Below are 27,020 nucleotides of genomic sequence, written 5' to 3' on the forward strand. Positions count from 1 at the left end.
TCTGGTCGTGTCTTTTCCTTAAACTGTCAACTGCTCCCTACGACTACTGTTGGTGCTGCTCCATCGGTCCGTGAGATTTCAGAAAACGTTCAGAAACACGGATGAAATGAACGCAGAGTACAGACAGAAGAGCATAAATGAGCCTTTAGTCTCAGTACTTTCAGACTTCACTCATCAGGAACCAATGAGCTTTGAGCTCAGAGCCACAGGAAGACTCACCAGTTGGAAAAACAAATTGTAACTTTATTTATTGGTTCAGAGCGTGTTGTGTTTGTTCTCTGTTAAGCTGTTCAGTAACACTTCCTCGACAACAATCGCACCTATAAATCTTAACATCACACATTCAGGGTCTGAAGCGCTTCGCTGGAAGCTGCTGTGGAGGCTCCGTTAGCCGCAGGGCCGCGTCGGCTGCTCGTGGTCGATGGGGAGGTAGTAGAAAGGGACGTCAGGAGGGCAGGGGTGCCCCGGGGACCACCTCCGTCCTGGGCCGGACCCGTCATCGTCGCCCAGGTGATCGCAGCCGAGAGTTAGGTTGCGAGACAGAGGGATCTTCACCTGAAACCACACCTCTCTGCCCTGAGGGAGGAAGAGGAGGGAGAAGAGTGAAACACAGCGGCGAACACTGGTAGGATACCTTCTTATCTCTGCTGCTCGTCCCACTGCTCGTTCTTCTGCCAGAGTTTTGAAGTGAGCTCAGACCAACACTTTGGTCCAGAGTGAGACGTTATCAGAACGACTGTTGACGTTCAGATATCTGGAACAAAGTGTTGGTGGTTTCAGCCAGAACATTTCTTTGGAAGTCACTTCTGGACTTTTTAGTGAAACTGAAGAGGTTTTGAAGAGACTCACAGACCGACTGTCTGACCAACATCAACATCTGGGATTGATGAGTTGTAGTTTAGATTCATGCCAAAGAGGTTAGTTAAGGGTTCAAACACTGCACCCCTGGAGCGAAGTGTTTGTTGGTCTTTTTTAGATGTTACCAGAAAGAAAATCAGCTCTGTGTTTCAGTTGGAGCAGACAGTAGATCTCATCTCCGTCCCATGTTTGTAAAGCTAATCGGATCCTTCACTCGTCAAATAAAAGGGAAATGTCCCACAAAGCAACGTTACAGGACCAAACCACAGTAATGTGGAAAGAGGTCGTGTCTTCAGCATCTTATAGGACGAAAAAAATCCAGGATTCATACGTGATCTCTGAAAAGGGCTGAAGATGGTACGGCAACAGCACCCGGACAAACTGACGTACAGAAACCATGTTCATGTCACTGTTTGTGTGTGCTGTCTGAGGATTTGGTGCCGATAGCGCTCGTATTATTTATTTATTGTATTGACTCTATGCTATGCAGGAAACCGCCATCTAAAATGATCATGTCTGAAGTCATGTCTGTACTGTTTTGTGGGAACACAGCAGCTCAGCGAGGTCCCTCAGCAACCCATCAGTGTTTAACATAAACAATAATCAATCATACCCGACACGCAGCAGACACCAGTGTCTCTGTTTGGTGTGAACACTCTGCTGTTTTATCAGACTGGCGGCCTCGGGGAGCCACAAACGTCTAACTCGACCATCTAAAGGTTTTCATCTGGCTACAGTTATGCATGTGAAGTGGCTGGAAACCAGGATTATTGTTACATTCACACAGTGCTGTGAAAAAGTATTTGCCCCCTTAGAGATTTCTTTTGTTTTTGCTTTTCTGTCACACTTACATGTTTCAGATCATCAAACACATTTTAATATCAGACAAAGATAACCTGAGAAAATACAAAATGCAGTTTTTAAATGATGATTTCATTTATTAAGGGTAACGAGCTATCCAAACCAACCTACCAAACAGAGACACTGGTGTTTGCTGTGTGTCGGGTGTGATTGATTATTGTTGTCTACCAGACCTTGAGTGGGTCCAACTTCTTCAGTGTGAATATTTGCTGCTTTTCTTTTATTACAGTAAAACAGAAAATCTTTAAGTTCGGGACGTTTTTTCTTCACATTTTAAAATGTCAACAGGCTCGAGGACCTTGTAATGAGAACTTGTCTGACATGGAGACGCAGCATAACATCAGCACTTCATCCGTTTTAGGTGATTAAGGCTTTAAAATGAAGATTCGGCCTAAAGTTAATATTTCTGCTGATCTGACGGGACGATAAGATGACGCTATGATAATGTGAACATTCTAAAAAGCAATCGAAAGTTTGCATCTGCTGTGTTTCACTGCTTCATGTGTTCACTTTCAGCTGGTTCAGGAGTCGTGTCCAGTTACTGCGGCTGAAAACACAACGTTTCCTGTGATGCTGCTTCATAATAAAAGCTTTTTAAGTGACTAAATAACAGGGGGCTTTTATTGTGAAGGAGTTATAGTAAAAATGAAACATGTTTGCAACTGAATTAGCGTAATCGGACACAACTCGAGCAGAGTAACGTATCGAGAAAGACACAGATCTGACCTTGCTGTCCGTCACACACTGGATCTCATGTTTGTCACCCAGATGTGGAGCGAGGACCTCGTCGACCTCGGCAACCTACACACACACAGGAAGTACGTTCTCACATAGCGAAACACAAACGCAGGAGCTCCTCCTCCACCTGCAGTTCTACAGTAAACCAGAGCAGCAGGTGAAAACGGGGCGAAAGGATCAGATTTAATGAAAACTCAGTGTGTCGTCACCTTGTAGAGTCGATCACAGGACGGAGTGATACCAGCGTCCTGCAGCCACCTGCAGGAGAAACGCCAAACTGTACTTTCTCCAGCACAAACAGAATTATTGTGTATATATGAACAGGAGCGATGATTCACTGTGATGATCTGAACAACAGCGACGTGAAGTGAAAGCAATGAAGGGAGAGATTTAGAGAGTGTGTGTGTGTGTGTGTGTGTGTGTGTGTGTGTGTGTGTGTGTGTGTGTGTGTGTGTGTGTGTGTGTGTGTGTGTGTGTGTGTGTGTGTGTGTGCACTAACTGGTAGATATCAAACTGCTCTCTCAGTTTGAGGCAGATCTGGAAGTATCTCAGTGGAGAGTTCATTCCCTCGACACACGCTGCACACACACCGTGTTTCTCCCACTCCTCTCTCCTGTCTCACACACACACACAGATTAATACTAATACAACATACAGTTCATAGATTTCTTGTTAAATATCAGCAGTCTGTTACAGATGCATCAAGCACAAATTCATTTCCTGTAACAAACCGTCAGGAGGAAATGGAGCAGCGGTCGGGGACTGTTTTCAGATATTGATGACATTTCTTACCAGAAGTGAAAGCTGGATTTGATGGCCAGCAGAGAAGGCCAGAGTTCATCCAGCTGTGCTTCCAGCTCCTGGGAGACGGGGAACATCAGCCAATCAGCTCTCAGCCTCAGATACAGTGTCTTTTTAAAATGTGGCATCAAAACTGTGTTTCATCAGTCGTTCATTTCTCCTGAAAAACCGAGTGAACTCGCCACTCGAGGACGAATCATCAGTCATCAATGATCACCAGCCACGGTGCAGCCAAGCAGCTGCTGATTAACAGGATTTAAAACATATTTTTGTGATTGTGTAATCAGAAATAATGTCTGAACAAATAATCTAGTGTAAGCAACAATATCCAGATAATCAGAGTAGCTCTGTGTAGGTAATGTCATCCTGTTCTGTGCACCGGGACACAACATTAATCTTAATTTCGTAGCTCAGTGCAGGTTTAATATTTCACAGTGTCAAACTCTGTGAATTCATTTTGTGACATAATCAACTAGCAGCACTGAATAATCAATAAAGTAAGTCTGAGCCTCAAACAGGTTTGGGCTGATTACTGCAGTATAATAAGAAATATTTAAAAAGTGCGATCGTTGTTGTTGATGTCAGAGAGTTTGACATTATGAAATAAGGAGCTAAGATTAATACATTTGTTCAGACACAGAACAGCAACCTGCAAATGTCCAGAACCAAATGAAAAACAGTCTCAGCAGGTATCACACGGACAGAAACCAGGCAAAGTCTTTGTGCTTTGCAAATGTTTTTACAAAGTCAGTGACATGACCTGGGAAAAGTTCTGAATTTTGGGTGAATTGAAGTGGAAAGACCCAAATATCAAAAGTTATTTACAAGCTGATCTTTGAATTCATGGCATATTCTTCAATTGATCATAAATGTGTCTTTTTACACCTCAATTAGTCAAGAAATCTTTAAACTGCTGCTAAAAACGAGCAACATCAGCCGACACGACGCCAAAAAAACACTAATATCAGGAAGTTTGAATTCAAATGTGTTTGTGTTTCACTTATGTTTCTGTGCTGGATCTCAAATAATTTGTTCTGCTGTCTCTCCATGTGATGAACGCTGTGACATGATACCAGCAGCAGTCCCAACTCCTGATGAAACACAGCTCAAACCCGTCCCCCTGGTGTTGGACGGCTCAGGTAACCAGGTGAGCTGAAGCGGACCGGACTCACCTGGACGTCTGACTTGAACATCGGCCAGCAGTTGCAGCAGCCGAACGCCTTCTGAGGCCTGCAGGCACAAAGACGAGATGGAAGGAGACGGTACGAGTGGAAAACAAACCGCGTGTTTAACTTGAGTTTCTCCTCAGCAGAATCTGACCCAGTTAGACTGAAGCAGCTGGAACAATAAAGAGTGTTAATGAAGCCCGGCAGCTGATACGTACCACAGGCCGTGGATGGTCCAGTTGTTGATGCTCGGAGGGATCTGGCACAGAGTCTCACTGTCCAAAGACTGCAGGAGACAGATGGACAGATGATGACAGGTGATGTCATCTGTTATTAACAGAATTAACTTCACTGCAGGACTCTGACTTCCTTCCCTTCCCTTGTGTCCTCCTTTCCTTCACGTCCTTGTTTTGTTCCTTCCTCGCTGCCTCCTCAGTTCCTTTTCTTTCTTACCTCCTCCCTCACTTCCCCACCTCTTTCTTTCCCTCCTTATATCCTCTTTCCTCTTTTACCTGTCCCCTTGCCCCCTTATCTCCTTGTTTATTTTTTCATTACATTCTTATTTATTTCCAACCTCCTCTTGTCTTTCCTTTACTCCTCCCTTTCTTCACTACTTCCTCTTTTCCTTCCCTATCCACTCATTTCCTTTACTTCTCTACCTTCTTGTTCCCTTCTTTACCGCCTCCTTTACTTCACTTCCTCCACTTGTTTCCCTCATTTCCTCTTCTGCTCCTCTTTCTTCCCTCCTTGCTCCTTATCCCCTCATTTGCTTTTTTTCCTCTATTTCCTTCCAGCCTCCCTTTCCTACCTCATCATCTCCTTCTTTGTCTCCTCTTTTCCTTCCCAGCCTCCCACTTTTTCTTCTGTACCTCTTCTTTTCCTCCCTTAATTCCTCCTTTCCTTTTTCGCCTCCTCTTTACTTCCTTATCTCCTCATGTCCTTGTTTACATCCTCATTTCCCTCTAACCTCCTCTTTTCTTTCCTTTACCGCTTCCTCTTTTCCTTCCCTATCCACCTGATTCCTTGCTTACCTCATCCTTTACTTCCCTATTTTTTTGTTTCCTATGTTTATCGCCTCCTTTCTTCCTAACCTTGCCTTCCCTCCCTCCTTATGTCCTTCCTTGTTTCTTCAAATGTAAATGTAGTGTTTGATTGATCTTCTTTTTCTTTTGTTTTCAACCTTAAAAATAAGATCTTTTGTATCCAGACATGCGTGATATGTTAGTGAGGTTGTTTATCTCAGACATGAAGACAAAAGACGACACATTAATCACTGTTGGTCTGCAGGAATCGTTTCAGATTGAACTGAGAATTTCTTTGTTTGTCTGCTGCTTTTCATTACGACAGGAGATAAACAAACTCCTCACAGCAGGACAACATCTGTCCATCAACAGTTTCACTGGAAAGTCAAACTGAGACAGATCTGGGAAATAAATAATCTTTTCCAAACCTCCCTGTCTCCTTCTTTGCATCCTTCCTTCCTTCCTTCACGACCCAGTCGATTCCTACTGTATCTCCTCCTGATTTCCTTTACTTCCCTGTCTCTATCTCCTTCCTCTTCACTTCCTCCGTATCACCTTCTGTCCTTTACTACTTTCCTTCCGTACATCCTCATTTCCTTCCATCTCCTGCCCCACTACCTCTTCATTTCCTTGTACTCCTTTGCTTAGTTTCGTACCCTTCCTTTCCTTTCCTTCTATAACCCTCTCCATTTTTTCCTTCCTTGTCTCCTTCTTTCCTCCACCTCTCTCCTTTTCTTCCTTACCCAGCTCTCCCTCTCAACGTTTACCTTTCCTTCCCTAACTCCTCCTTTCCTTCATTCGCTCCTGGTTTCCTTTCTTGTCTCCTCCCTTCCTTCACTACCTAATGATTTTCTTACATACCTCCTCCTTTCATTTATTTTTCTTTCTAACCTAATAACTCCTTCTATACCTCCTTATTCCCTCCCCACCCCTCCTCACCTCCTACTTTCCTTCCTTTATGTCCTCATTTCCTTCTTACACCCTCATTTCCTCTCCTACATCCCCCTTTCTTTCCATATATCTTAATTTCCTTCCCTGCATCCTCCTTTCCTTTATTACCTCTTCATTTCCTTTACTCAGTTTCTTACCTGCTCCTTTCCTTCACTGCCTTTCCTTCCTCATTTCTCCTCTGACCCGCTACATTTTTTCCTTCCTTGTCTCCTTTCCTCCATCCCTTTTCTTTACTTCCTTACCTAGCTCTCCCTCTCAACATTGTCCTTTACTTCCCTACAGTACCTCCTTGTTTCCTTCTCATTTCCTTCACTATATCCTGTTTTCCTTTCCTTCCTTCTCCATTTCCTTCCATTCTGCCTCCTTTCCGTTACTTCCTCCTGGTTTCCCATTCTTTCCTCATCTCCTTTTATCCTCCACAATCTCTTCTTTCCCTCTTCTTCACCTTCTCCCTTCCTTCACTATCTACCTCTGTCCTTCCCTTCCCTACTTCCTAAGGTCTTTCCTGTTTCCTCTTTTCCTTCCTTACCTCCTACTTTCTTGCTTCTCAGAAACTAATGTCTCCTAGTTGTCAACAGCTTGTAGGAAACGTGTGAAATTATCTCATCAACTCATAAATTCATCTCTTCCTCTGATGCCTGACTTGATGATGATGATGATGATGATGATGATGATGATGATGATGATGATGATGATGATGATGCTCACCTGACAGAACCCTCCGGGCCACTGCAGAGTTAACAGGATGCACTTCCAGGAGCAAAACGGCTTCTTTTCCACTCCCTGTCGGCCATATTTGTAGTCCTCCCTGTGTATTTCCTGTGTGCAGGTGTAGTCAGGAAGCTGCAGCAGGAACAGACCGAGCAGCACCGAGCTCCACATCTCCTCGACGATCCGATCAAATGATTCTGATCAATAATTAAAAAATAAAACATCAACCGGAGGATATTTACTCAGGTACTGCACGAAAAAACTGCTTTCAGGTACTTTGAGTACATCTTGTACTTTATTTGTGGATACTTGAACTAAATGAAGCTGAGAATATTTGTGTACTTTGACTTGAGCAAGATTTTTACTGGTAATGAAGTATTTTTGTATTTATAGTGGTACCTAACGAGTACTTCTTCCAGGACTAGTCAGTTAACTTTGTGGAAAATGTTAAATATTTAACAGATTTAACATAATAATAATAAAAAAAAACATAATAGAGAAACTATGTGGCATCATAAAGGAGCATTTATTTACATTGTTAATATATGAATAAGATATTATTTATTTAACACATACATTGCAATAATAATATAATGATAATCTACTGTTAATTTCAATTTCTAACATATTGACAGGACGCATTAAACACAAAAAACAGACGGGCTTTTACAGCGATGGGCGACAAACTGACAAACTTTACAAGGAGAGAAACATCTTAATGTTTTGTATTTGAAGCCAAATTTACAAGAAGGCACCAATGATTTAGGATTCACTGCAGCTGTTCACAGAGATTGTTAAATTTCTCCTCATGATGCAACAACTCTTGAAATCATGCGATATGTGAAGGGAGTCTGGGGCTGTTACTACTGACTTCACTTCATGTGCGGTCTGACTGCCTTCATGGGGGCTGTTTATCCCGTCAGGCTTTCTGAAAGTTAAACAATCAAATATTCTTACATTTAAAACAGTAAAAATATTTCTAGATGAAGCTCATTTCCTTTGAATCTCTCGGCAACAGATACAAGCCAGTTATTCATAAACAATTGAATATTTTCATTCCCTGAAAATCATCATCAGCCTTCCACTGAACTCTGCGGCAGTCTGACTGTTTTACAGCCAAATATTTCTTCCATTGGTCTCTTTTGAGTTTCCTGTGACTCTCGTCTGATTCAGAGGAAATATTTGATCCAACTTACCAAAGAGCTGCTGCTGCTGCACTGAGCTGCTGTCCACGCTTCTCTCGGTTCACTTCAGTGAAAACAAGAAGTGGAACTGAGACTGTTGGCACCGAACTAATGTGTGTTCATGCAAACACATTTAGAGGCAGTAAGCTCTTCCTCTTAGCCCCGACACACCTGACAGGTGTCAGGAAGAGAAAAGACCAAAACTAACAACGATCTGAAATGTTGTTTTGTGCTGTTTAAACGCACTAAATAGTACGTTTGACCTACAGATAATCTTCATGAGCAACAGTGAGAAGATGCAGTTATTCTTAATCAGATTTCGACTTTTCGGTGTCAGATAACTCTTAAAATTAGAATAATTTTGAGGGTGACTGGAGGAAAGAAGCTGCTCTGTCATCACGGACGTACGGCTGGAAAACAGAGTTTCCAGTTATTAATCCTACATAGACACGAATGGGCACATTACATCGACGCTGTGAATCCTGCAAAGAGAAAAACAGAATTAAAAATATGTTGCGTCTTTGTTTCACTCACTTTAAACAACAACATTTAAAACAATACAAGCATTTCAAAATAAAGCTTATTTTCTTTGACTCTGGACAGAACTGGACAACTGAGCAACGTAAATAAGGATTAGTACACAAGGTGAATATTTTCATTCCCTGCAGAAAAACATCATCAGACTTCCACTGAACACCAGCTGTCTGTGTCACAGCCTAATATTTCCACCATCTGTCTCTTTTTGGTTTCCTGTGTCTGATTCAGAGGAAATACTCCATCAATCTTAGCAGAGAGCTGCTCGACGCTTCTCTGCTCAGCTCAGCTTTAAAAACAGAAATAGTAAAGCAATGTAATTATATCTTCAAGAGTCTTTGTCAAGTCTTTGAGCTACAACAAAAGGACATCAGATCTCAGAAGCTGCATCCCCTGTCGTCATATTTTCAGTTAATATTTAGCCTTTTCCTTCTCAGCGTCCTCGTTATCTCTGTTCAACAGTTCCAGTCGTTTCTTCTCTTTCTCGCTCACGAGCCGGCGGATTGTGGACGTGATCACCTGCCGTGCACGAAAACGGAACGAAGATCTCGTTGTTATATTATTAAATATGTTAATTATTAAATCAGTTTTTTTATATATATTAATGTTAAATGAAAATTATTTGTGTGATTTTTAATTAAAAAGTTGCCATTTTCAGGAAAATACATAAAGTATAATTCTTCTAAAGTACTTGTACTTGAGTATTTCCATTTATTGCTGCTTTATACTTCCACTCCATGACATTTAGGAGACAAATATTGTACTTTTTACTCCACTACATGTATTTGATTACTTTAGATACTAGTTACTTTGGCTCTGATGCAGCATGTAATCTGTAATCTGCTCATTAATGGTCACTAACTAAGTGATTCATGAGTGTAAATGACCTCATATTGTTACACAGAGCCTCTTTAAACTACACGTTGCTGCTCATACTTGAGTCTCCACTTCAGTTTTATTGTGTTGCATCTTTTCTGCAGACACACAAACAACGTGCATGAACTTAAATGTGACATCAGATTTTTAAAGCTTCACTAAGGAGGTCTGTTTGTTTCCTGTGTGCCGGGTGGCAGGCGGGCGCACACAGTTTGGCCTCTCCAGCAGATCGTAGTTTGGCTGAGATTCAGACACACTGATACTGTGTGTGTGTGTGTGTGTGTGTGTTGTTTTTAAGTGTGTGTGTGTGCGCATGTCCTTGTCAGGGTGAAACGAGGCAGAGCAGCTCGACACACACACACAAACGGCCACAGACATGAACCACCTGCTGGTAACTACAACTCTTCTTCTTCCTCTAACTCCTTCTGTGTTGTCTGTTCTCCTCTGAAGCTTCAGGATCATTTCAGGCGACGAAACACGAAGTCAGGCGCAGACAGAAGGCGAGAAGCTGCGTGTTTGTGCGGCAGGAGCGTGAGTTGAGGCCTGACCTTTGTACCGTTGTGTAGGACAGAAGTGTCACACTTTCACTGAAGTGGTGTTTTATGTTCTTGTGTTTGTGTTGCTGCCGAGCCGCCGTGTGTGTTCATGCTGTTATATGATCTGTAGACTCGCCTCACATGACCCGCTGTCCTCGCTTCACCTGTCGGCCATGACTGTGACCTGCTGTCAGCGGCACAATGCAGCTCAGCACGTACACACACACACACACACACACACACACACACACACACACACACACACACACACACACACACACACACACACACACACACACACACACACACACACACACACAGTAAATGTACAGTGTGTTTTTTTTTATCTGACTGCTGATAAAATAAATTAATTTTGGCTCTGATGCAGCATGTAATCTGTAAAGTAACTAGTAACTAAAGTAATGACAAATGTAGTGGAGTGAAAGTATAAAGTAGCAGAAAATGGAAGTACCTCAAAACTGTATTTAAGTACATTGCTTGAGTAAATGTACTTAGTTACATTACTGATGACTGATTATAACACCAACAGCCTGATGAGTATTTTTACTTTTGTTACTTTAAGCACATTTTGTTATTTTTACATCAGTAAAAAGGACTTTTACTTGTAACAGAGTATTTTAATATTACTTCTTCCATTACTGTTTAGTAATCCGAACAGTAATCTGCCAAATCGTGTATTAATGTTAAAAAACATTAAAACATGTAAACATTTTCTCGTCGCTGCCAAAATAAAAGTATGAACCTGAAAATGGGGCCTTTAAATAATAAGTGCACGACTGATTTGTAATGTAATGGAGTATTTTCACAATGTTGTACTTTTACTGAAGTGAAAGAAGAAGAAGTTCTTCTTCTGTCTTTCTGAAAACATGATGCACGTGTCGTGACTGGAGGTCCACTTACCCGCCTCTGCTGGAGCTTTTGACTGTCACATGGTCTTCACTGTAGAAAACTTTCTGTTCTTCTCAACAATTTTAAGACTTTTATTCGACAGTGTCTGAAAGAAATAAGCAAATAGACTCTAATTTTAATACTCAGTCATAGAAACTTGATGAAAATAAACATGTAATTGTACGAAAGATAAAATGTTTGTTTCAAAATAAGAGTTTCTTCTTCTCTGCAGTAAAGAGCACCACAACCACTTCCTAAAACAAATGATGTAATGATCTCCGTCGTATGGCTCATCGGAGCTGTAGCTGTTGAATGTTAATAAAATAGTGATTAATATGTCAATCAATCAATCAATCTTTATTTATAAAACACCTTTCAAACAAATCAGAATGTAATTCAATGTGCTCTACAAGTGATTGAAAAAAAAACTGATGATAATAAAACAAACAGGTTTAGAGGCTAACTAATAAAATAAATAGTTAAAATAATAAAAGATAAAAACAATATTAAAATAAAATAATAATAACAGTAAAATATAAATAATAATCTATATGAAATAAAGTTTATATAGACCGACTGAAGATCACGTCTGACCTCAGTTAGTGAGGATCTTTCACCAGCTGACTGTAAACAGACTCCACACACACACACACACACACACACACACACACACACACACACACACACACACACACACACACACACACACACAGAACTGAGCGAGCCTTCTTCCTTCTCTGCCTCCTGATTGGTTCAAGTGTCAGTTTCAGAGGCTGTGATTGGCTGCCGGTCGTGCCAGTCGTGCCTGCAGCTACCTGACGTGACCTTTGCGGAGTGTTAAAGAGTCATGCAGCTTTCTTAAAGCGACAGACAGCTGCTGCCTGTTGAAGAGTCGGGATCACAGGAGGAAGTGAAGGCTGAACCTTCAGAATAAAACATCCTCCTTATAGACAAGCAGCAGAGTTACACTGTGTTCAACATGTGGACGGCTGTTTGTACAAATCCTCAGTCTCGGCTCGAAAAGAGTTGAGACGAGTGTGGTTGTGGACGGACCTCCTGTCCTCACCCTCAGATCCTACCGGGCCACATTCAAAGGTTTATATAGAAGAACTAGATGTTGGACACAAAGATGGCGCCTGTCAGACGAGAGCTGCTCGCCAGAGAAATTTCTAGCTTCTGTAAAACGGTGAACACAAAACCCTGAAAATGACTTCACGATCAGAATTTGAGCCGTTCGGTCGGATACAATTTGTAAACTATCTTCTTTCCTCCATTTTCTCATCTACGTCTTCTTACTGTCTTTTTGTCGTCTTCCTATTGTCTTCTTCTTGTCGGAGCACTTTGTAAACTCTGTTTTTAAAGCTGCTGTATGAATAAAGTTTATTATTATTATTATTATTATTATTATTATTATTATTATTATTATTATTATTATTATTATTATAATAACATGGTAAACATGATACCTGCTGGACATCAGCATGTTAGCATGTCTATGTTAGCATCTAGCTCCAAGCCCTGCTGTAGCAGTGCAGCCTCACATGACGGACTCTTCCTGTTGTTCCAGGCCACATTAATCAGCACCAGACTGTTTGTGATCAGATCCATTTAGAGAAAAACCCAAATAAGTGTGTTGTGTTTACAGCTGTGGGACATTTTGACAATGCACATGATTGTATCCTAATGTGAAAGTAATTGGGCCAAACGCACCAGAGCTGTCAGCGCTCCAACACCAAGAAAAAGGAACAGAGAGTTAGTTTCAGATCAGAATGTGAACAAACTCACAGCGAGGTTTCAGTGACACAGTGAGACCGACCACACCTGGTACCGATCCGCCAGCTGACAGCAGCCTGGGAAAAACAGAACTGAGACTAATATCAGTGACTTTCTCTTCTCCTTTCACCTGACATCACAACTCGTAGTATCACAGCGTGTTTCCACGGTTTCACTGCTGGACTCGATTTCAATAGTCCTCTTGGAAAAATTGACAAATGTGATAAATATTTATTTCTAATAATCAGATTAACTATTGTATAAAAAATTACAGGCAAATATGACAAATGCAATGAAAGAAGAGAGGAAATCATGCACAGTTTGAGGTGGTGTCGAAGGTTTTGAAAGACGATGAGCTAAATTATTGTGTGTGATGTTAAACAGGAACACAACAGATAAACTTTATCACTGGTTTTTATTTTATCAAAATGATTGAAAAAATCAGAGCAAAAAACTGTTTTGTGTATAAAAAATCAGCTGTTGGTGTTTCAGGTCACAGATGAAACGTACTTACTGATAAAGGGAAGAAGAAAGTGTTGAGTTTCAAATGATAATGACTGTACTGATGAAATTAGTGCTGCAGGAAGTACGTTATATTTAATTTACAGACTTTTATCAAATAATCATGAAGGAAGTTTTGAGTTTGTATTAAACAGAGTCAACAGAAAATAGGGCCAGTAAGAGAAATAAAGTCCAGAGGAATAAACAGACGTGCCAGGTTAACGATTAGCCGTTAGCGTTTGGATTATTCACCGTCTATTTTGATAATCAGTTAACCAGTTTGAGTCATTCTTTAAGGAAAGGACGTTTAAACTCTCTGCTGTCAGCTTGTTACATGTGAATGTCTTCTGGTCTCCTCTGGGACAGTTAACTGAATATTTAATGGTTGTGGACAAAACGAGACATTAGAGGACAAAACCCTGATTTTTTTGAGACATTTTTCCGTGGAACAGGCAGCGTTCACTGGAAAACCGCTAACAAACAAACAAAATGTGATGGTTGCTGCTCAGTTCCAGTGAAGTGAAAAGGATAGTGCCAGTTAACAGACGTGGAAACATGCTGGAACATTTAAGGGCGGAGAAAAAAGTAGGGAACACTGAATCTGGACCAGATCTTCTGTCCAGAAACAGCAGTGGGAGGCTCAGATTGAAGATGACAAGAAACTCCTTCAGCTGAACTCTTCCTTTAAACCGTTTCCTCTCCCGTTCTCTCCCTTCTGTCCTGAAGCCTAAATCCTAAATTTAACTTCTTGTATTTTTTTCTTTTGTGATTTCAGAAAGTTCCACTTCTGGCCAGCCGGGCCTTCAGCAGCTCGGCCAGACGGCTCAGGAACAAAGTCCCCGAGGCTCAGAAACTCTTCCAGGTAACACAGCAGTGAAGAGCCGGAGTTAGGGGAATACACGCCAATATACCAAACACGGTGCGACACCCGCGCCCGCTGGCCTGAAGATCTTTGTTAGCGTGCGGTGGCGGCGCGTGACAGAGAGACCGCAGAACGATTCACGATGAGATATTATTTTATAAATGTATTTATATGTGACACGTGATCGGACCCGAGCACAGACATTAATAATAACTAATTAAAAATATCAGTCTGTTCGCTGATGGTCGTGTTTGCTGTTCCAGGTCATTTAATCATCATAATATTTCATAAACACTGATGTTTGTTATTTTATTCTCGACGTGGAGCTCACACATCTCTGCACATCTGAGATCCTTCTGTGGGGGTTTGGCATCTCAACACCAGGCAACAAGACCAGAAACAGTCTGAAACAAACATTGCGTGACTTGTCTGCATTGCACCAGAAAAAGCCAAATTCCCGAGAAAAAGCTTTTATAACTTTAATGGAAAAAGCAGCAGAAGGAAAACAGGTTGTCAGGACCTGGAGACAGGGTCACTGCCACACGGTGCTTCAGTAATGGCGGCGCAGCGTTCTCGTGGCAGCTGCTCCTTAGTGGAAACCAAACACACTTTCCAAAAATGTTATCGAGTGGATCAGAGTGTGAAAGTGAAACGAGGCGACGACTCTCAAAAGTCTTTTTGGCCCTCGGGTCGTCACACAACGTTCTTATTACACGGTCTGGCTGCCATGTCAAATTGGGCGTCGTGCTAACACGATAGCGTGAACTGTTTTTTGATTTGCCCATGTGGTTTCCATGGTTACAGGCGGACAACGGGCTGCCAGTCCACATCAAGGGAGGAACCGCGGACGTCGTGCTCTACCGGGCGACCATGACGTTAACCCTCACAGGTAACAATTATATAACAATAAACTCAAACAGGATGTTTCTTTTTTCATTATTAATGTCAGTGTGAAGGGTCGGATTTTTCCCAGCATCATTTCCAAACACGATCACACTGTGAGAAATAAATCCCAAAGAAAATGTATCTAGAAGTTCAGCTGAGGATAAAGTCAGCCGCAGTACTTTGACACATCGAGAGGATATCTTTTGATTTCTGATTCTCCACAAACCAGCCAGGAAAAAAACACCATCCTTGAAACCCAAAGAAGGAATTTTGAGCTTTTTGTCCGAATTAGAAACACATGCACTGACGTGCTGCTTCAGTTGCGGGTGGAGAAGATGAAAAGATGCAGCGACCCACATGTTCTGCTTTCATCTCGATGTGTTTGTGTACGTATTTGACAGACTGAAGTCACCAGATCACCTCGCGAAAAGTTCCCAGACGCTCAAACTGTACAAACACAGCCGTCTGATTGGAAGACACGGAGCGATCAGCTGTTAATGTGGCGTCGCTTCATCATCGAACACCGTCAGAAAACCTTCTGTAACTTTTCAGAACAAGCCAACAAACAGCTCGCCGTCACTGATTGGCTCAAGTACTCACAGTCATACTTTAGTAAAAGTGAAGATATCCTGTTAAAATATTACTTTGGTACAGAAAAAGCTTGTAAACAAGATGAACATCACAACAAATCTGCTCATATTGACAACTGCAGTTCTGGTTCTGGTTCAGTTCTGTGAGCTGCTCATATACAGGAGCAGCTCTACAATGTTTCAGTCAGGAGACGACGTCACTGACGACGCCGTCGGCTGTGACGTCTTTATAATGACGTCACCGTCTGATGACAGACTGACAAACATCATCTGTGAGATTCAAACAGGATCAGTACATCACCTGTCTCTCTGCATCACTACAGACAAAGCTCTGATCAATAAGGTCCATTAGGGGAACAGGAAGGGGCGGGGCTTCAGCTCTCACTCTCTCTCTCTATGTGTATATACGAATGTATGTAAAGTACTTGAGTAAATGGTCTTAGTTACATTTGGTCACTAGAGGTGAGCTGAGATACACAGCAGGTATTTCTTTTAAAGTCAAAAGCAGCAGAAATGTTCAGAGGTGATTTGTGATTGAAACACACTTTGTCGTTATTTTGTTCACAGGTTCAGTCGCTGTCAAACGTTTACAGACACTCGTAAAGAAGTTCACTTCCAATGACTTCTACAGCTCTCGTGTTTCTGTGATGAACGAGCGGAGCACAAAAACATTCATGAACTTTGGTTCAATAACTGAATTTATTATAGGTCTTCTGAAAATGTGACCAAATCTGATTCTGACTGATAACAGCTGGTGACCTGACACAGACACAAACACTACAATGGGAAAGTCCAAAGAGCTCAGCGTTGATCTGAACGAGCACATTATTGATTTGAACAAGTCAGGAAAGTCACCTGGAGCCATTTCAGAGCAGTTACAGGTCCCAAGATCATCTGGACAACAAACTATCACCTGCTGCTGAGAGAAAACTGGTCTGATGGTCAAGAGTCAACCAAAAAACACCAAAAAGAAAGTCTGTGATGAATGAGAAGCTGCTGGGAGAGACCAGGCCAGAACTGAGGTTTTGGAACGACCTTCCCAAAGTCCTGACAGAACCTAATCGAGAACATGTGGACTGTGCTGAAGAAACAAAGAACGAGCTGAACTTCACCGATTCTCGGTTAAAAATGTATCCAGAGGACGACCAGAAGCTGAGGACGGATATCAAAAGCAGCTAACTGAGGTGAAAATGTCCCAGAGACATTTAACCAAATATTACAACAATTACTGTATGTTTATTTATGATCCAGTTAAGATTTGGTCACGTTTTCAGAAGACCTATAATAAATTAAATTATTGAACCAAACTTCACGTTCTTTACGAGTGGATGTAAACTTTTGACGGCGGCTGTACGTACGGGTATCAGCCTTGAGTTCATGTTGCCTGTTGACTGAAAAGTATTGAATTGAAAATAAGTAATTCAGATGAATGAATGTCGTATCTCGTCTGTTATTTGTGATTTGTCCTCCGCAGGAGTCTGTTACTCCTGTTACTGGCTGCTCTTCGCCTCGATGCCTCAGAAGAAAGAATAGAGGAGAAATCAGACGGGCTCGGTCTATCGCCTGGAGAACGAGGCTCTGCTCCGTCTGACGCTAATGTTTGATGTGTACATCTGATTTTATCACCAGCCGTCCTACTTTCATTATGGCAACAATGAATATGTGAAAAAAAAAGTTGAAACTTTAACCTGAGCGCCTGCAGAGTTTTTATTTCTTCATCCATCTTGAACATTTCATCCAGACCCCGCAGCTGCTCACACTGTGAGGTATGTTTGATTTGGGACGCTCGGCGTGCTCGCTGGGTGGTGCAGTGATCACATTTAAATTTCAGCAGGCGTTGAGTTTTCTTTTAGAATCACACAAAGGTTTTTGAACTTTCTGGACCGTGTCCTCCTCCATGTGTCTGGACTGGTCTTCAGCCAGAGAGGACGAGGTCGATGAATCAAACGCCCTGAAAGGTTTACTCAACAGGAAAATCTGCAGAGCTTCAGTCCTCGTGGCTCTGACTTCACACAAAGAGAGACACTGGCCTACTTCAGCTGGTAGTCAGGACACCGAGAAATTATGTTATTTTTTGATCTTTTAATGCATTTCCTGTTTTAAAAATCGGATGTAAGGAAGATGTTAACGCAATGTTTGTGATCTTCTCCAGATGTGTCACACAGAGGCAGAGAAAATGTTGAGCGATGGCTCCACCTAGTGGTCTGAACGCGGGAATAATACAAAACACTCTGTAATAATGATTTCTCGGGCTAAAATAAAAATACATTTAGGTCTTCAACTTTATCAAACAAAAATCACTTAATCGCGGCGCAGTTTCGGTCGGGTTTGGTTTTTCCTTGTTGTTCCGGTGAGGAGAAATCTTGTATTTTAGGCAACAGTTGCCGTCCAACGAGCTTTGAGTCATGACCTCAACTCCATGCAACACTTTCAAGATGAACTAACACTGACTAACTTTAGGATGACGAACTTCTGATTTGACTTGCTTGAAATGAATCATCCACCAGAGCACACAGGACCTCACAGTCAGATTTAGGAAATGATAATCAGGCTGCACTGACGAGCTTTTAACGACCTGTTTTCTTTGGAATACAACTTAGAATAATAATCATATTAATGATTAGCTTCCAGGGCTGCAAACAACTCCTTCAGTTTGTAATTATTCAAAAAGGCAATATTTGCACTGGCGCTGGATGTGGGAAAGTAAATTCTAACCCAGAAGTCCAGTTTGTGATCTCAAGAAGAAAACTGCTGATAGATTCAAAGAAAAAAGGGGAAAGAAAACTCTGATACAAGATGTCAGTTTAAAGGTTTTTATTTAGGATTAGTTGCACAGAATGTTTCTCACAAAGACGCCTCGCTGCAGGTGGACAGATGAAACCTTTACATTCAACGAGCATAAATCAAACTCTTTACTTTTGATTATTGACCGTGTTCACTTCCTGACACTAGTCTCTGTCACAGAGAACAGCCCTGTTGTCCTGCTGAAGCTGCAGACTTTTCTGAAGCGACACAGTGACGGTTTGGTACTCGTATGAACTTGCCCTTTAATTTCTGCCTGCTTGGTTCACTTCTTATCTCACACACAGAAATGTTGCCTCTAATAGATCTAATATTTTCGAGCGGTGTGTCTCCAGGGTTGTCTGAAATGTCTCTGCAATTACTGGATAGTTTGTCATGAAATTTTTAATATTCGTAGTCTTTGGGAACTTTTAGTGATCCTCTGATTTTTCATCTCCTGTGTTAACCTGTTCTCATTCCTGGAAATTTATATAAAATCATCCTAAACATCCATCCCAGTCGAGTACAGACTTGGTTTTGGGCTCTTTAGAAAAGTTACAAACTGATTTTTTTTTCCCACAAAGGGACATAATCTTCATAATCTTTGCAAGTGCTTCCGTCATTGATCGATAGGAGTTTGAACACGCTGAATTATTTATTTATCTAAATATTTTAATGCAAAAATCAGCCTGTAGATGAGCTGTAACTGCCCCTATCAGCTGGAAACCACAATGGGTCCACATCATATAGTCTGACATGGTCCAAGTTCAAATTTAATAACAATATCACTGAAAATAAACACTTTATACATGTTTTTCTGAGGAAATATTCAGCTGCCTGGCAAAAAAATTGCAATTTTGTGACCTTATAATACCTCTGCCTGAGAGGAACAGGGGCATTAAACTCATTACAGTTCTTTATTTCCTTATTCACAATAACTTTGTGCATTTAAAATAGTCAAACAAGAGCTGAGGTGGACAAACAGCCTCCTCAAAGAGCACATTGCATAACATATATAAACTTGCATAATTTCCAAGTTTAGGGCTTTAAAAACTGATATAAACTATATATTACTGGATCTGGAATCTCATTGGCTACATGATGCGTCAATCATCCGGAGGCTGGTGTGTAAGAGGCTCAGGAGAGAGGAGAAAGAAGAGAGGGTTGGTCTCTTGTCTATGCGATTCTTCGTTGGCTGTTGTAGGCTCTAGGGCGGGCGTAGAAGCGCATATCTGCTCAAATGAGCTGTCAATCAAACGGCGGCCATCTTAGGATCTCAGGTGTAGAGAGATAATGGCGTCTGATGTGTCATGTTTGGGCTGCACGTTAACAGTCAACGCAAACTCTCACAGACTTAGCAGAAAGGACTTCATCACACAGATCTTTGCCGTAATGCTGATCTGAAAAGTTTATCTTGAACTGAAGTCTTTTTTCTCCGTGGTCTCACTCTTCTGTCCTCGTTTCATTTCCATCATTGTCTCCTCTTCAAGGTTTTAGAAAGAGAACAAGCGACTGATCGTCTTCTTGTCAACGCAAATGAGAAAATCCCCAAATCTTAGCAGGTCAAGTCTTTACCTCAGAAAGCGAATACTCATCTTGTGATCGATGTCCACTTTCTCCAGTGACTAAAACAAAATGAAAATAATTTTAAGTTTCATTACGTCCCTTTAGGACCATACACGGTTAAGAACTTAGCGTGTGTTTGATGTAATATAGAATATTTTTTCATTAATATTTTGAACATTTAAAATACTTTAAAAATGCATATTTTTTCTGAGTACATCTGATAATATTTTAGTACTTCAGTATTTGGAAACACTTGAAGCTGTTTGTTTGTGTCGTCTATGTTTCCCAAACACATTTGTATGCAAAAGAAATGAGCTTATTTGTATTTTATCAATCTTTATGAAGTATATACCAGAATTATTTTCTTGCTTTATAACTGCACAGTTTGATTTCATTGTTTAAAGATTTCATCCTCACAGCACTAGTTTTACTTTTCTAAATGCTAAATAAAGTGATGGAAAAACAGACACACATCTGTTATCAGGAATATTCAGATTAATATTCTTAACCGTCAGGTTCAGTCGACCGTCTCACCTTCCTGAACTCGTCGAAGGAGATGGCGTCGTCTTTGTCAGCGTCGGCCTCCTGGATGGCTCGCTCAGCGATGCACTGCAGCTGCTCCTCTGTCACCTGCAGCCCCAGCATCGACCGCAACACCTGCGAGTCACAGTCATCGACCAATCAGTGATCACATCAGCTTTCGAGTAGTTCAAAACTCTCTGACAGACATTTTTCTGCAGACGCTTCATTACTGCATCTCCAAAAATAACTTGTGGTGAATCTCAGGTCGATTCTGAGGCCCGTTTCTTTCTCTATTTACTTGCTTACATAATCAGCAGACATATCGGTTAACTTCTATGCAGACGATACATGATTTTATCTTTCTGTCATTTCTATTGATTCCAGTAGTTTGGTTGCCTAAGAGAAAGCTTTAAAGGGTTAGGTGAGGTGTTGGATGTCGTGCAACTTTCTCAACAAGTCTGAAATAATTATACTGAATGCCTTTGAGGAGACTTTCCAAAAGTGTTCGCAGTTATCTCCATTCTCCAAATCTCTCGGTTTGTCACACAAATAGAAAAATCCTGAGTTTTTTGTTTCTCCTGGACAAAAAAAACAGAAGAAAATCCAAGCAGTTTCACAAATGCAAAAAATAAAAAACATCTGGAGAAAATGTCCCACTCTTTATCACACATGAAAAAAAATAATCCTGAAATTTGTTTTTCTCCTGGAAAAAAAAAAAGAAAACAATTCACACAGTTTCACACATGAAACACTAAAATAATTTAAGGCTAAAGAAACTAATTTAACTATTTTTTCACAATTCCAGAAAAATTCCTGAAATGTGATTTTCTCCTGAAAAAAGGGAAACAATGTTTTTCTCCTAAATGTTTTTTCTAAAAAATAAAATATTGTATTGTAAAATACTGATCACACAGACAGACAGTCGAGAGGTTTCTATGGTCTACACTTTTTGTTAATGGTGTAAGTTGTAAAATAAGACCAGAATCCAAAACATCCAAAAACAGGGAGCAGCAAACCATCTGAGTAACAAACAGCTGCTGCTCTTTGCTCGCTATCCTTGGCTCCAGCTAACTACTGTTAGCTAATTAGCTCATTAACAGCAAACTAAGTTTTAGTGAGTTTCATTTAGTAATGAGTGTGTTTTACGATGAGTTAACAAGCTGATTAAACCCGTCTTAGTTCAGTAAGTCAGACGAAGTACTGTTTTATCTTTTCCTGTTCGTGAGGAAAAAATGTCCTTTTGTGAGATTTTGTGAGTTTATTTTGTTCAGTTATTCCGCTAAAAGCTAAGAGAGCTTTTGAACGTAAAATGTAAAACTGACTACACCCGACTACGTGAGTGAACTGGCAAGGTACAGACTTTTTGTGGAAGTTGTAGTCTTTCTTTGCGTAGCGAGGACTCTGGGTAATGTAGTTAAATATTGTGCATAGCGACAGGTTTAACCGTTACCTGAAGAAGCTCGTCTCTGGAAATCTTTCCGTCTCTGTCCTGATCGTACAGCTGGAAAGCAACTGAACACAGACAGACAGACGGACAGACGGAGATTCATTTTCTCAGAGAATTGTTCGATTGTTCGAGTCGATGAGAGAAATAAAAAGCAGAACAAACTAAACTGGACTGACATCTGAGTTTGCTGGTGGTGCTGTTGGCCGGCTCCTGCTGGGCTCCGTCTCTGGTTCGGTTGGAGTCTGCTGGACGGAAATGAGCCAGAATCCGAACGAAGGAGGCAAAGTCCAGTGTTTCCTTTCTGGAGGAGAAAAGGGAAATGTTTCCTGTTCAGCACGATTAACAAACACAGGATATACCACGACACGCTGCTAAATGCTGCTGCTGTGAAGTCCAAACGCTCAGAACTGCAGTTACGTGACAGCTTGTTAAATGTTCACAAAATTCTTCATCTGCAGACATCTCTTCATGTGATCCTGCTCTGATCTGTGTTTCTGTTTCAGACAGCTTTGTGGTTCAACAATGACACAAAAACTGAAATGTTCTCTGTGATGGAAACTGTTGGTGAGCCCTGAGGCAGGTCATCCAGTCTGTGTCTCCTGTTTATGACCCGAGAACTGGTGGGAAAAACTTTTTTTTTGCGAAGATAATTTATCAAAGCTCCTTCATTTTTCTTCCATCTGTGAACACATGAAAAAAGAAAATCATGTGTGAAAAAAAGATTTTCCCAGGAGAATTTTTTGTCAGTATAAAACTAACTGACATTTTGTTTGTTTGTTTTTTAAAAAGAGGGGGAAAAAATCAGGAGAATTTCTTTTTGTGTGTGAAACAGAATGAATTATGACACATACCTCTCCAAAACAAACACATGATGATAACGCAACAAAACCTGCTGACACACTGGAACAGAGAAGTTCAACCTCCTGGAGGAGAACGTGAATGTTTCTACTCACTTCAGCCTCTTGTGGTCAAAGTGAGTATTACAAAAAACAAATATTCACTTGGTTTCACACATGAAAGAAAAAAAACAAAAATACTCCGGAAAGAAATGTTTTGCTTTTCTTCATTGGTTTCAACCATGAAAGAAAAAATCTCCCGCAATATTTTGTTCTCTTGTTAAAAGAGAAAAAAATCACTTAATTTCAAACAAATTTCTTTTGTCTCATGAACATTTTTAGGACTTTTTTAAAAAAAAAAAATAAAAAAAATCTCTCTGTTTCTCACATTAACAAAAAAAATTCTCCAGATTTTTTTTTCACCTGTAAAAACTCTTTCCCTGCAAAAACAAACACTTCATTTCACACATAAAAAAAAAAAAATCCCCTGATCCCCGACTCTCCTGAAATTCTCCAAAATAAATTTTTCCATGAGAAAAAATAGTCTACAGAAATTCTGGAGACATTGACGTGATTTTTTTTTTTTTGCATTTGTGAAACCGCAAGTTTTTTTCTTTTTTTCCAGGAGAAAACATTTTAGGAGAAATGTTTTTTCCATTAATGAAACAAAAGAAGAAATCTGTAACCAAAGGCCGTCTGGCAGCGTTGAAAGTTAACAGAACGCTCTGCTGGGCTTTGCAACATAATCAGTGTTAATGTGAAGTAACAGTTTGCTGACTGGAAGTCAAAGGTCGTCCAGTCGAACAGAGAAACACCAGCAGGCTGCTGTACCCGGGAGGGAAGAAGGCGCCGATGATTTTGTCTCCGATGGGGTTCATGTCCAAGCCCGGGACCGTCTCTAAATCCTCCGGCCTGAGAGAGAGACGACCTTTAGTAACCCCACACATCCACTGAACTTAAAACACCATATTACACCTTATTACACACACTGTTGTTTACATGATCTATTGTCCCGCCCTCCGATTGGTCGGTCCGTCCACTAACCTGAGATGTCCCGTGTTGTCTTTGTCCAGAAACTCAAACCTCTCGTACAGACGGACGATGTGGGCAGCAGAGACTGAAACACAGAACATGAATCAACAACCCATCACAGAGCAGTTCGGACCGGTCCGGTCCTCTCTGCAGCTCACCAACACCGTCAGAACCGAAGCTACGATATTCAGTGTTAACAAGCAGCTCTGCAGCCTGAATGTAACCAGCAGAGGACAGAGGACGGAGGACAGACGTCTCATTTACTCAGATAACTTCTAACTTTAGATGATTTGTTTTTTAAAGTCTACAACAAGTTTTTTGTACCAGTGATTTGGATTTTTGGTCATTTTCCTCATTTTTGCTCTTGATGTGTAAAAAGTCACGTTTGGGATTTATCTCAAAATAAGAAGAAGAAACGGCGACATTACTGAAAGAATCGGGCGAGTTTGAGCTTCTTGCATCAACACTTGCTTTTACAAATACATGTTGCCCCGTCGAGAAAGTCACCAGACTCCCTTTAAAAATCACTCAATTTAGTGAGTTGAAGAAGACGAAGAAGAAGAAGAAGAAGAAGAAGAAGAAGAAGAAGAAGAAGAAAAAGGAGGAGAGAGAGTGTGTGTGTGTGTGTGTTTTAACAGCCTCCACAGTGTGTGTATCGGTGTGAAAAGTTCAGGGCGTTTACACACACACACACACACACACACACACACACACAGATAAACAGCAGAAGGAACGACACTAATGAGTTTACCAACAGTCACTGCGCTGCTTATCAGACACACACACACACACACACACACACACACACACACACTCTTCAGTTTGAGGTGAAGCTAGCTGGGCCGTAGAAACGGGTCCAGTTATTCTCGTGTTCAGGAGCTTTCAGCCACATCATCACACCGTCCTCTGCACCAGATGCCGTTTGAGGCCGCAGCAGCAGTTTACACACAGTTTGTTTATGCTGTCAGTTATTATCTCCTCTGATGATCACACAGAGATTATTCTGCAGTACGAGGCGTCGTTACGTGTTGATGAAGGCTGTGTGACGCAGTCCAAAGCTCCAGAACGGGTCAGTATGTGAATTTTACTCAACATGTTTATTTATTTTAATAAAAGACACTATAAGAAATGTTTGAATAAAAAATTCAATTATGTTTTTGTTTTTTTTAATCCTTGTTTTAGGGACGATATGGATTTTTTTCAGCCAATATGAAAACCAATAATGTAAATTTTCCAGTATAGGGCCGATAATTCATCTGTCAGATATATACATCCCGACTATTTTTCCTTCTTTTGAAAGTACTTTACATATTTGCTTTAAACAGACAGTCAAATACTACAATAAGAAATATAAATACACTAATGTAAGAAATGAAGTATTAAGACCGTTCAGGTGGATTAACCTCCACACACACTAAAAATAACGTGAACTTTACACGAGATGTTTCCTGCTCGTCACTGTTAACTCTCCTCGTTAGCAGCTGAATGTAAACGACCCATTAATGAGGGATATTTTTAGTGTTTATGAAAGTTTAACTCCAATTAAACTTCAGCAGCAGGTAATGAACCACACAGTTGTGATGATATAAAATGTATAAATACTTTACACTGCCTTCATATTTCCATTAAACAATAAATGTGATATCAAACTGTTAAATGAGATGCAGCTGCAGCAGGACGGCTGTGGCTTCATGTGTCACAGCTGCCAACAGTCAGTGATGTTTGTGTGTCCTCAAATAAACTTTAACTCCAGTTTGCAGAAGGATGAAGGTCAGGTATGAATAAAGTAACAGACTTGATTAAAACTTTTAAGAAATGTTTTGAGTGTTCATAAACTGATTACTGATGTTAAAGAAGGAATCCGTCCTCTCTTCTCTCAGTTTCCCCAGAAACTCATCAAACTTCTCATCTTTGTCTCTGAACTGTCAGAAGGAGGAAAAACAGAAAGAGTGAACTCACATCCAGTGTCCTTCATGAGCTGCTGGGCGTCTGGGATGTTGTTCATGCTGGAGCTGTTGGAGCCCATCCTGCCGGCTGCTGTTTGACTTCTGTTTCAACCGACTGACTGTTTCTTTCTGTCTGCGTCACAGATGTGATGGACATGTTGCTCAGCCAATCACAAGTCACCTACTGTAACAGGAAGGCACTGACCAATGAGCATCCAGAAACAGACACACTGACACCATGAAGCTGGATGAGTGCTGTGGTTTTATACTTTTAATAACAAGATGGAAAAATATCATTTATATGAACTGATGAAGACTCTACAAGTCATAAACAAGTCAGATTTAAGTTTTTAAGAGGTTGTCTAGATGTGAGAGTCCTGAGTGAAAGTACAGAAGTATTATCAGCAACATTTACTTTAAAGCATCGGAAATAATGTACGGTAGCCCTGAGGGACAAGTGAAGACATTTTGTTTCCTGAAGTCTGATCTGAATTTTTTTCTGTCCTGTGTTAAAGACTTGAACTGACGGGAAAGAAATGTTCACGTGAAAAAAGCCGACTGAATTTTTTCCCCCCCAAAAAAAGTTTTTTCTAGGTGACCCAAAAAATGTTTTTTTTTTTTTCCAGGTGAAAATAAACACGTGTTGAAAACAAGTGATTTTTTTTTCTAGGTGACAAAAAAAGTTTTTTTCTAGGTGACCCAAAAATAGTGAATTTTTTTAAAGGTGAAAATGAAAGCAAGTGACTTTTTTCAGTGAAAATACAATTAAGTGTTGAAATCGAGTGGTGAAAAGAAATAAAAACAGGGTTTTTTTAGGGGAAGAAAAGTTTTTTCAGGGGGAAAAAAGCCCCCCCCCCCACCACCACCAAAAGTTTTTTTCCCCAAAAAAGTGAATTTTTCTGAGGTGAAATGAAAGCAAGTGACTTTTTTCAGTAAAAATACAACCAAGTGTTGAAATCGAGTGGTGAAAAGAAATAAAATCAGGGTTTTTTTTAGGGGAAGAAAAGTTTTTTCAGGGGGGAAAAATGCCCCCCCACCACCACCACCACCAAAAGTTTTTTTCCCCAAAAATAGTGATTTTTTTAAGGTGAAATGAAAGCAAGTGACTTTTTCTGGGTTAAAATACAATCAA

General features: G+C 40.7%; 3 protein-coding genes across 8 annotated transcripts; 1 reads left to right on the top strand and 2 right to left on the bottom strand.

Moving 5' to 3' along the window:
* Positions 1-222: 222 nt before the first annotated feature.
* Positions 223-11,221, bottom strand: rnaset2l (ribonuclease T2, like). 5 transcript variants are annotated; one of them, XM_073482763.1, is made up of 9 exons: positions 11,160-11,221; positions 7,106-7,305; positions 4,643-4,710; positions 4,431-4,488; positions 3,250-3,317; positions 2,957-3,070; positions 2,667-2,715; positions 2,446-2,520; positions 223-576 (listed from the first exon to the last, which is right to left on the bottom strand). In XM_073482763.1, exons 2-9 carry the CDS (start codon positions 7,277-7,279, stop codon positions 388-390), a joined length of 795 nt encoding a protein of 264 aa, XP_073338864.1. In that variant the 5' UTR covers positions 7,280-7,305; positions 11,160-11,221; the 3' UTR covers positions 223-387. The 5 variants fall into 5 exon arrangements, with proteins under 5 accessions (XP_073338864.1, XP_073338859.1, XP_073338842.1 ...); XM_073482758.1 differs by lacking the exon at positions 11,160-11,221 and adding an exon at positions 8,305-9,943; XM_073482741.1 differs by lacking the exon at positions 11,160-11,221 and adding an exon at positions 8,305-9,943 and having other exon boundaries at positions 7,106-8,036.
* cox7a1 (cytochrome c oxidase subunit 7A1) lies at positions 9,991-17,445 on the top strand. The gene is made up of 4 exons (XM_073482794.1): positions 9,991-10,093; positions 14,197-14,283; positions 15,088-15,172; positions 17,233-17,445. The coding sequence occupies exons 1-4, from the start codon at positions 10,079-10,081 to the stop codon at positions 17,289-17,291; spliced, it is 246 nt and encodes an 81-aa protein (XP_073338895.1). The 5' UTR covers positions 9,991-10,078; the 3' UTR covers positions 17,292-17,445.
* Positions 10,775-26,511, bottom strand: chp2 (calcineurin-like EF-hand protein 2). 2 transcript variants are annotated; one of them, XM_073482776.1, is made up of 7 exons: positions 25,902-26,511; positions 23,955-24,027; positions 23,742-23,822; positions 22,251-22,375; positions 22,078-22,139; positions 20,640-20,762; positions 10,775-11,253 (listed from the first exon to the last, which is right to left on the bottom strand). In XM_073482776.1, exons 1-7 carry the CDS (start codon positions 25,966-25,968, stop codon positions 11,185-11,187), a joined length of 600 nt encoding a protein of 199 aa, XP_073338877.1. In that variant the 5' UTR covers positions 25,969-26,511; the 3' UTR covers positions 10,775-11,184. The 2 variants fall into 2 exon arrangements, with proteins under 2 accessions (XP_073338877.1, XP_073338886.1); XM_073482785.1 differs by lacking the exon at positions 10,775-11,253 and adding an exon at positions 18,558-20,164.
* Between the last annotated feature and the right edge of the window lie 509 nt (positions 26,512-27,020).

Source organism: Pagrus major, chromosome 2 (assembly GCF_040436345.1).
Source record: "Pagrus major chromosome 2, Pma_NU_1.0".
Lineage (NCBI taxonomy): Eukaryota > Metazoa > Chordata > Actinopteri > Spariformes > Sparidae > Pagrus > Pagrus major.

What these genes read in the sequence shown, in the direction of transcription:
- cox7a1 (XM_073482794.1), top strand. An exon ending in AGGCTCAGAAACTCTTCCAG is followed by an intron (nt 14,284 to 15,087) that starts GTAACACAGCAG and finishes CCATGGTTACAG; the next exon opens with GCGGACAACGGGCTGCCAGT. An exon ending in CATGACGTTAACCCTCACAG is followed by an intron (nt 15,173 to 17,232) that starts GTAACAATTATA and finishes TGTCCTCCGCAG; the next exon opens with GAGTCTGTTACTCCTGTTAC.
- rnaset2l (XM_073482763.1), bottom strand. Translation starts at nt 7,279, where the DNA reads ATGTGGAGCTCGGTGCTGCTCGGTCTGTTCCTGCTGCAGCTTCCTGAC. An exon ending in GAGCAGTTTGATATCTACCA is followed by an intron (nt 2,716 to 2,956) that starts GTTAGTGCACAC and finishes TTTCTCCTGCAG; the next exon opens with GTGGCTGCAGGACGCTGGTA. An exon ending in CCTGTGATCGACTCTACAAG is followed by an intron (nt 2,521 to 2,666) that starts GTGACGACACAC and finishes GTGTGTGTGTAG; the next exon opens with GTTGCCGAGGTCGACGAGGT.
- chp2 (XM_073482776.1), bottom strand. Translation starts at nt 25,968, where the DNA reads ATGGGCTCCAACAGCTCCAGCATGAACAACATCCCAGACGCCCAGCAG. An exon ending in CCAGAGACGAGCTTCTTCAG is followed by an intron (nt 20,763 to 22,077) that starts GTAACGGTTAAA and finishes TGTGACTCGCAG; the next exon opens with GTGTTGCGGTCGATGCTGGG. An exon ending in CCTTCGACGAGTTCAGGAAG is followed by an intron (nt 11,254 to 20,639) that starts GTGAGACGGTCG and finishes TATTTCTTTCAG; the next exon opens with ACACTGTCGAATAAAAGTCT.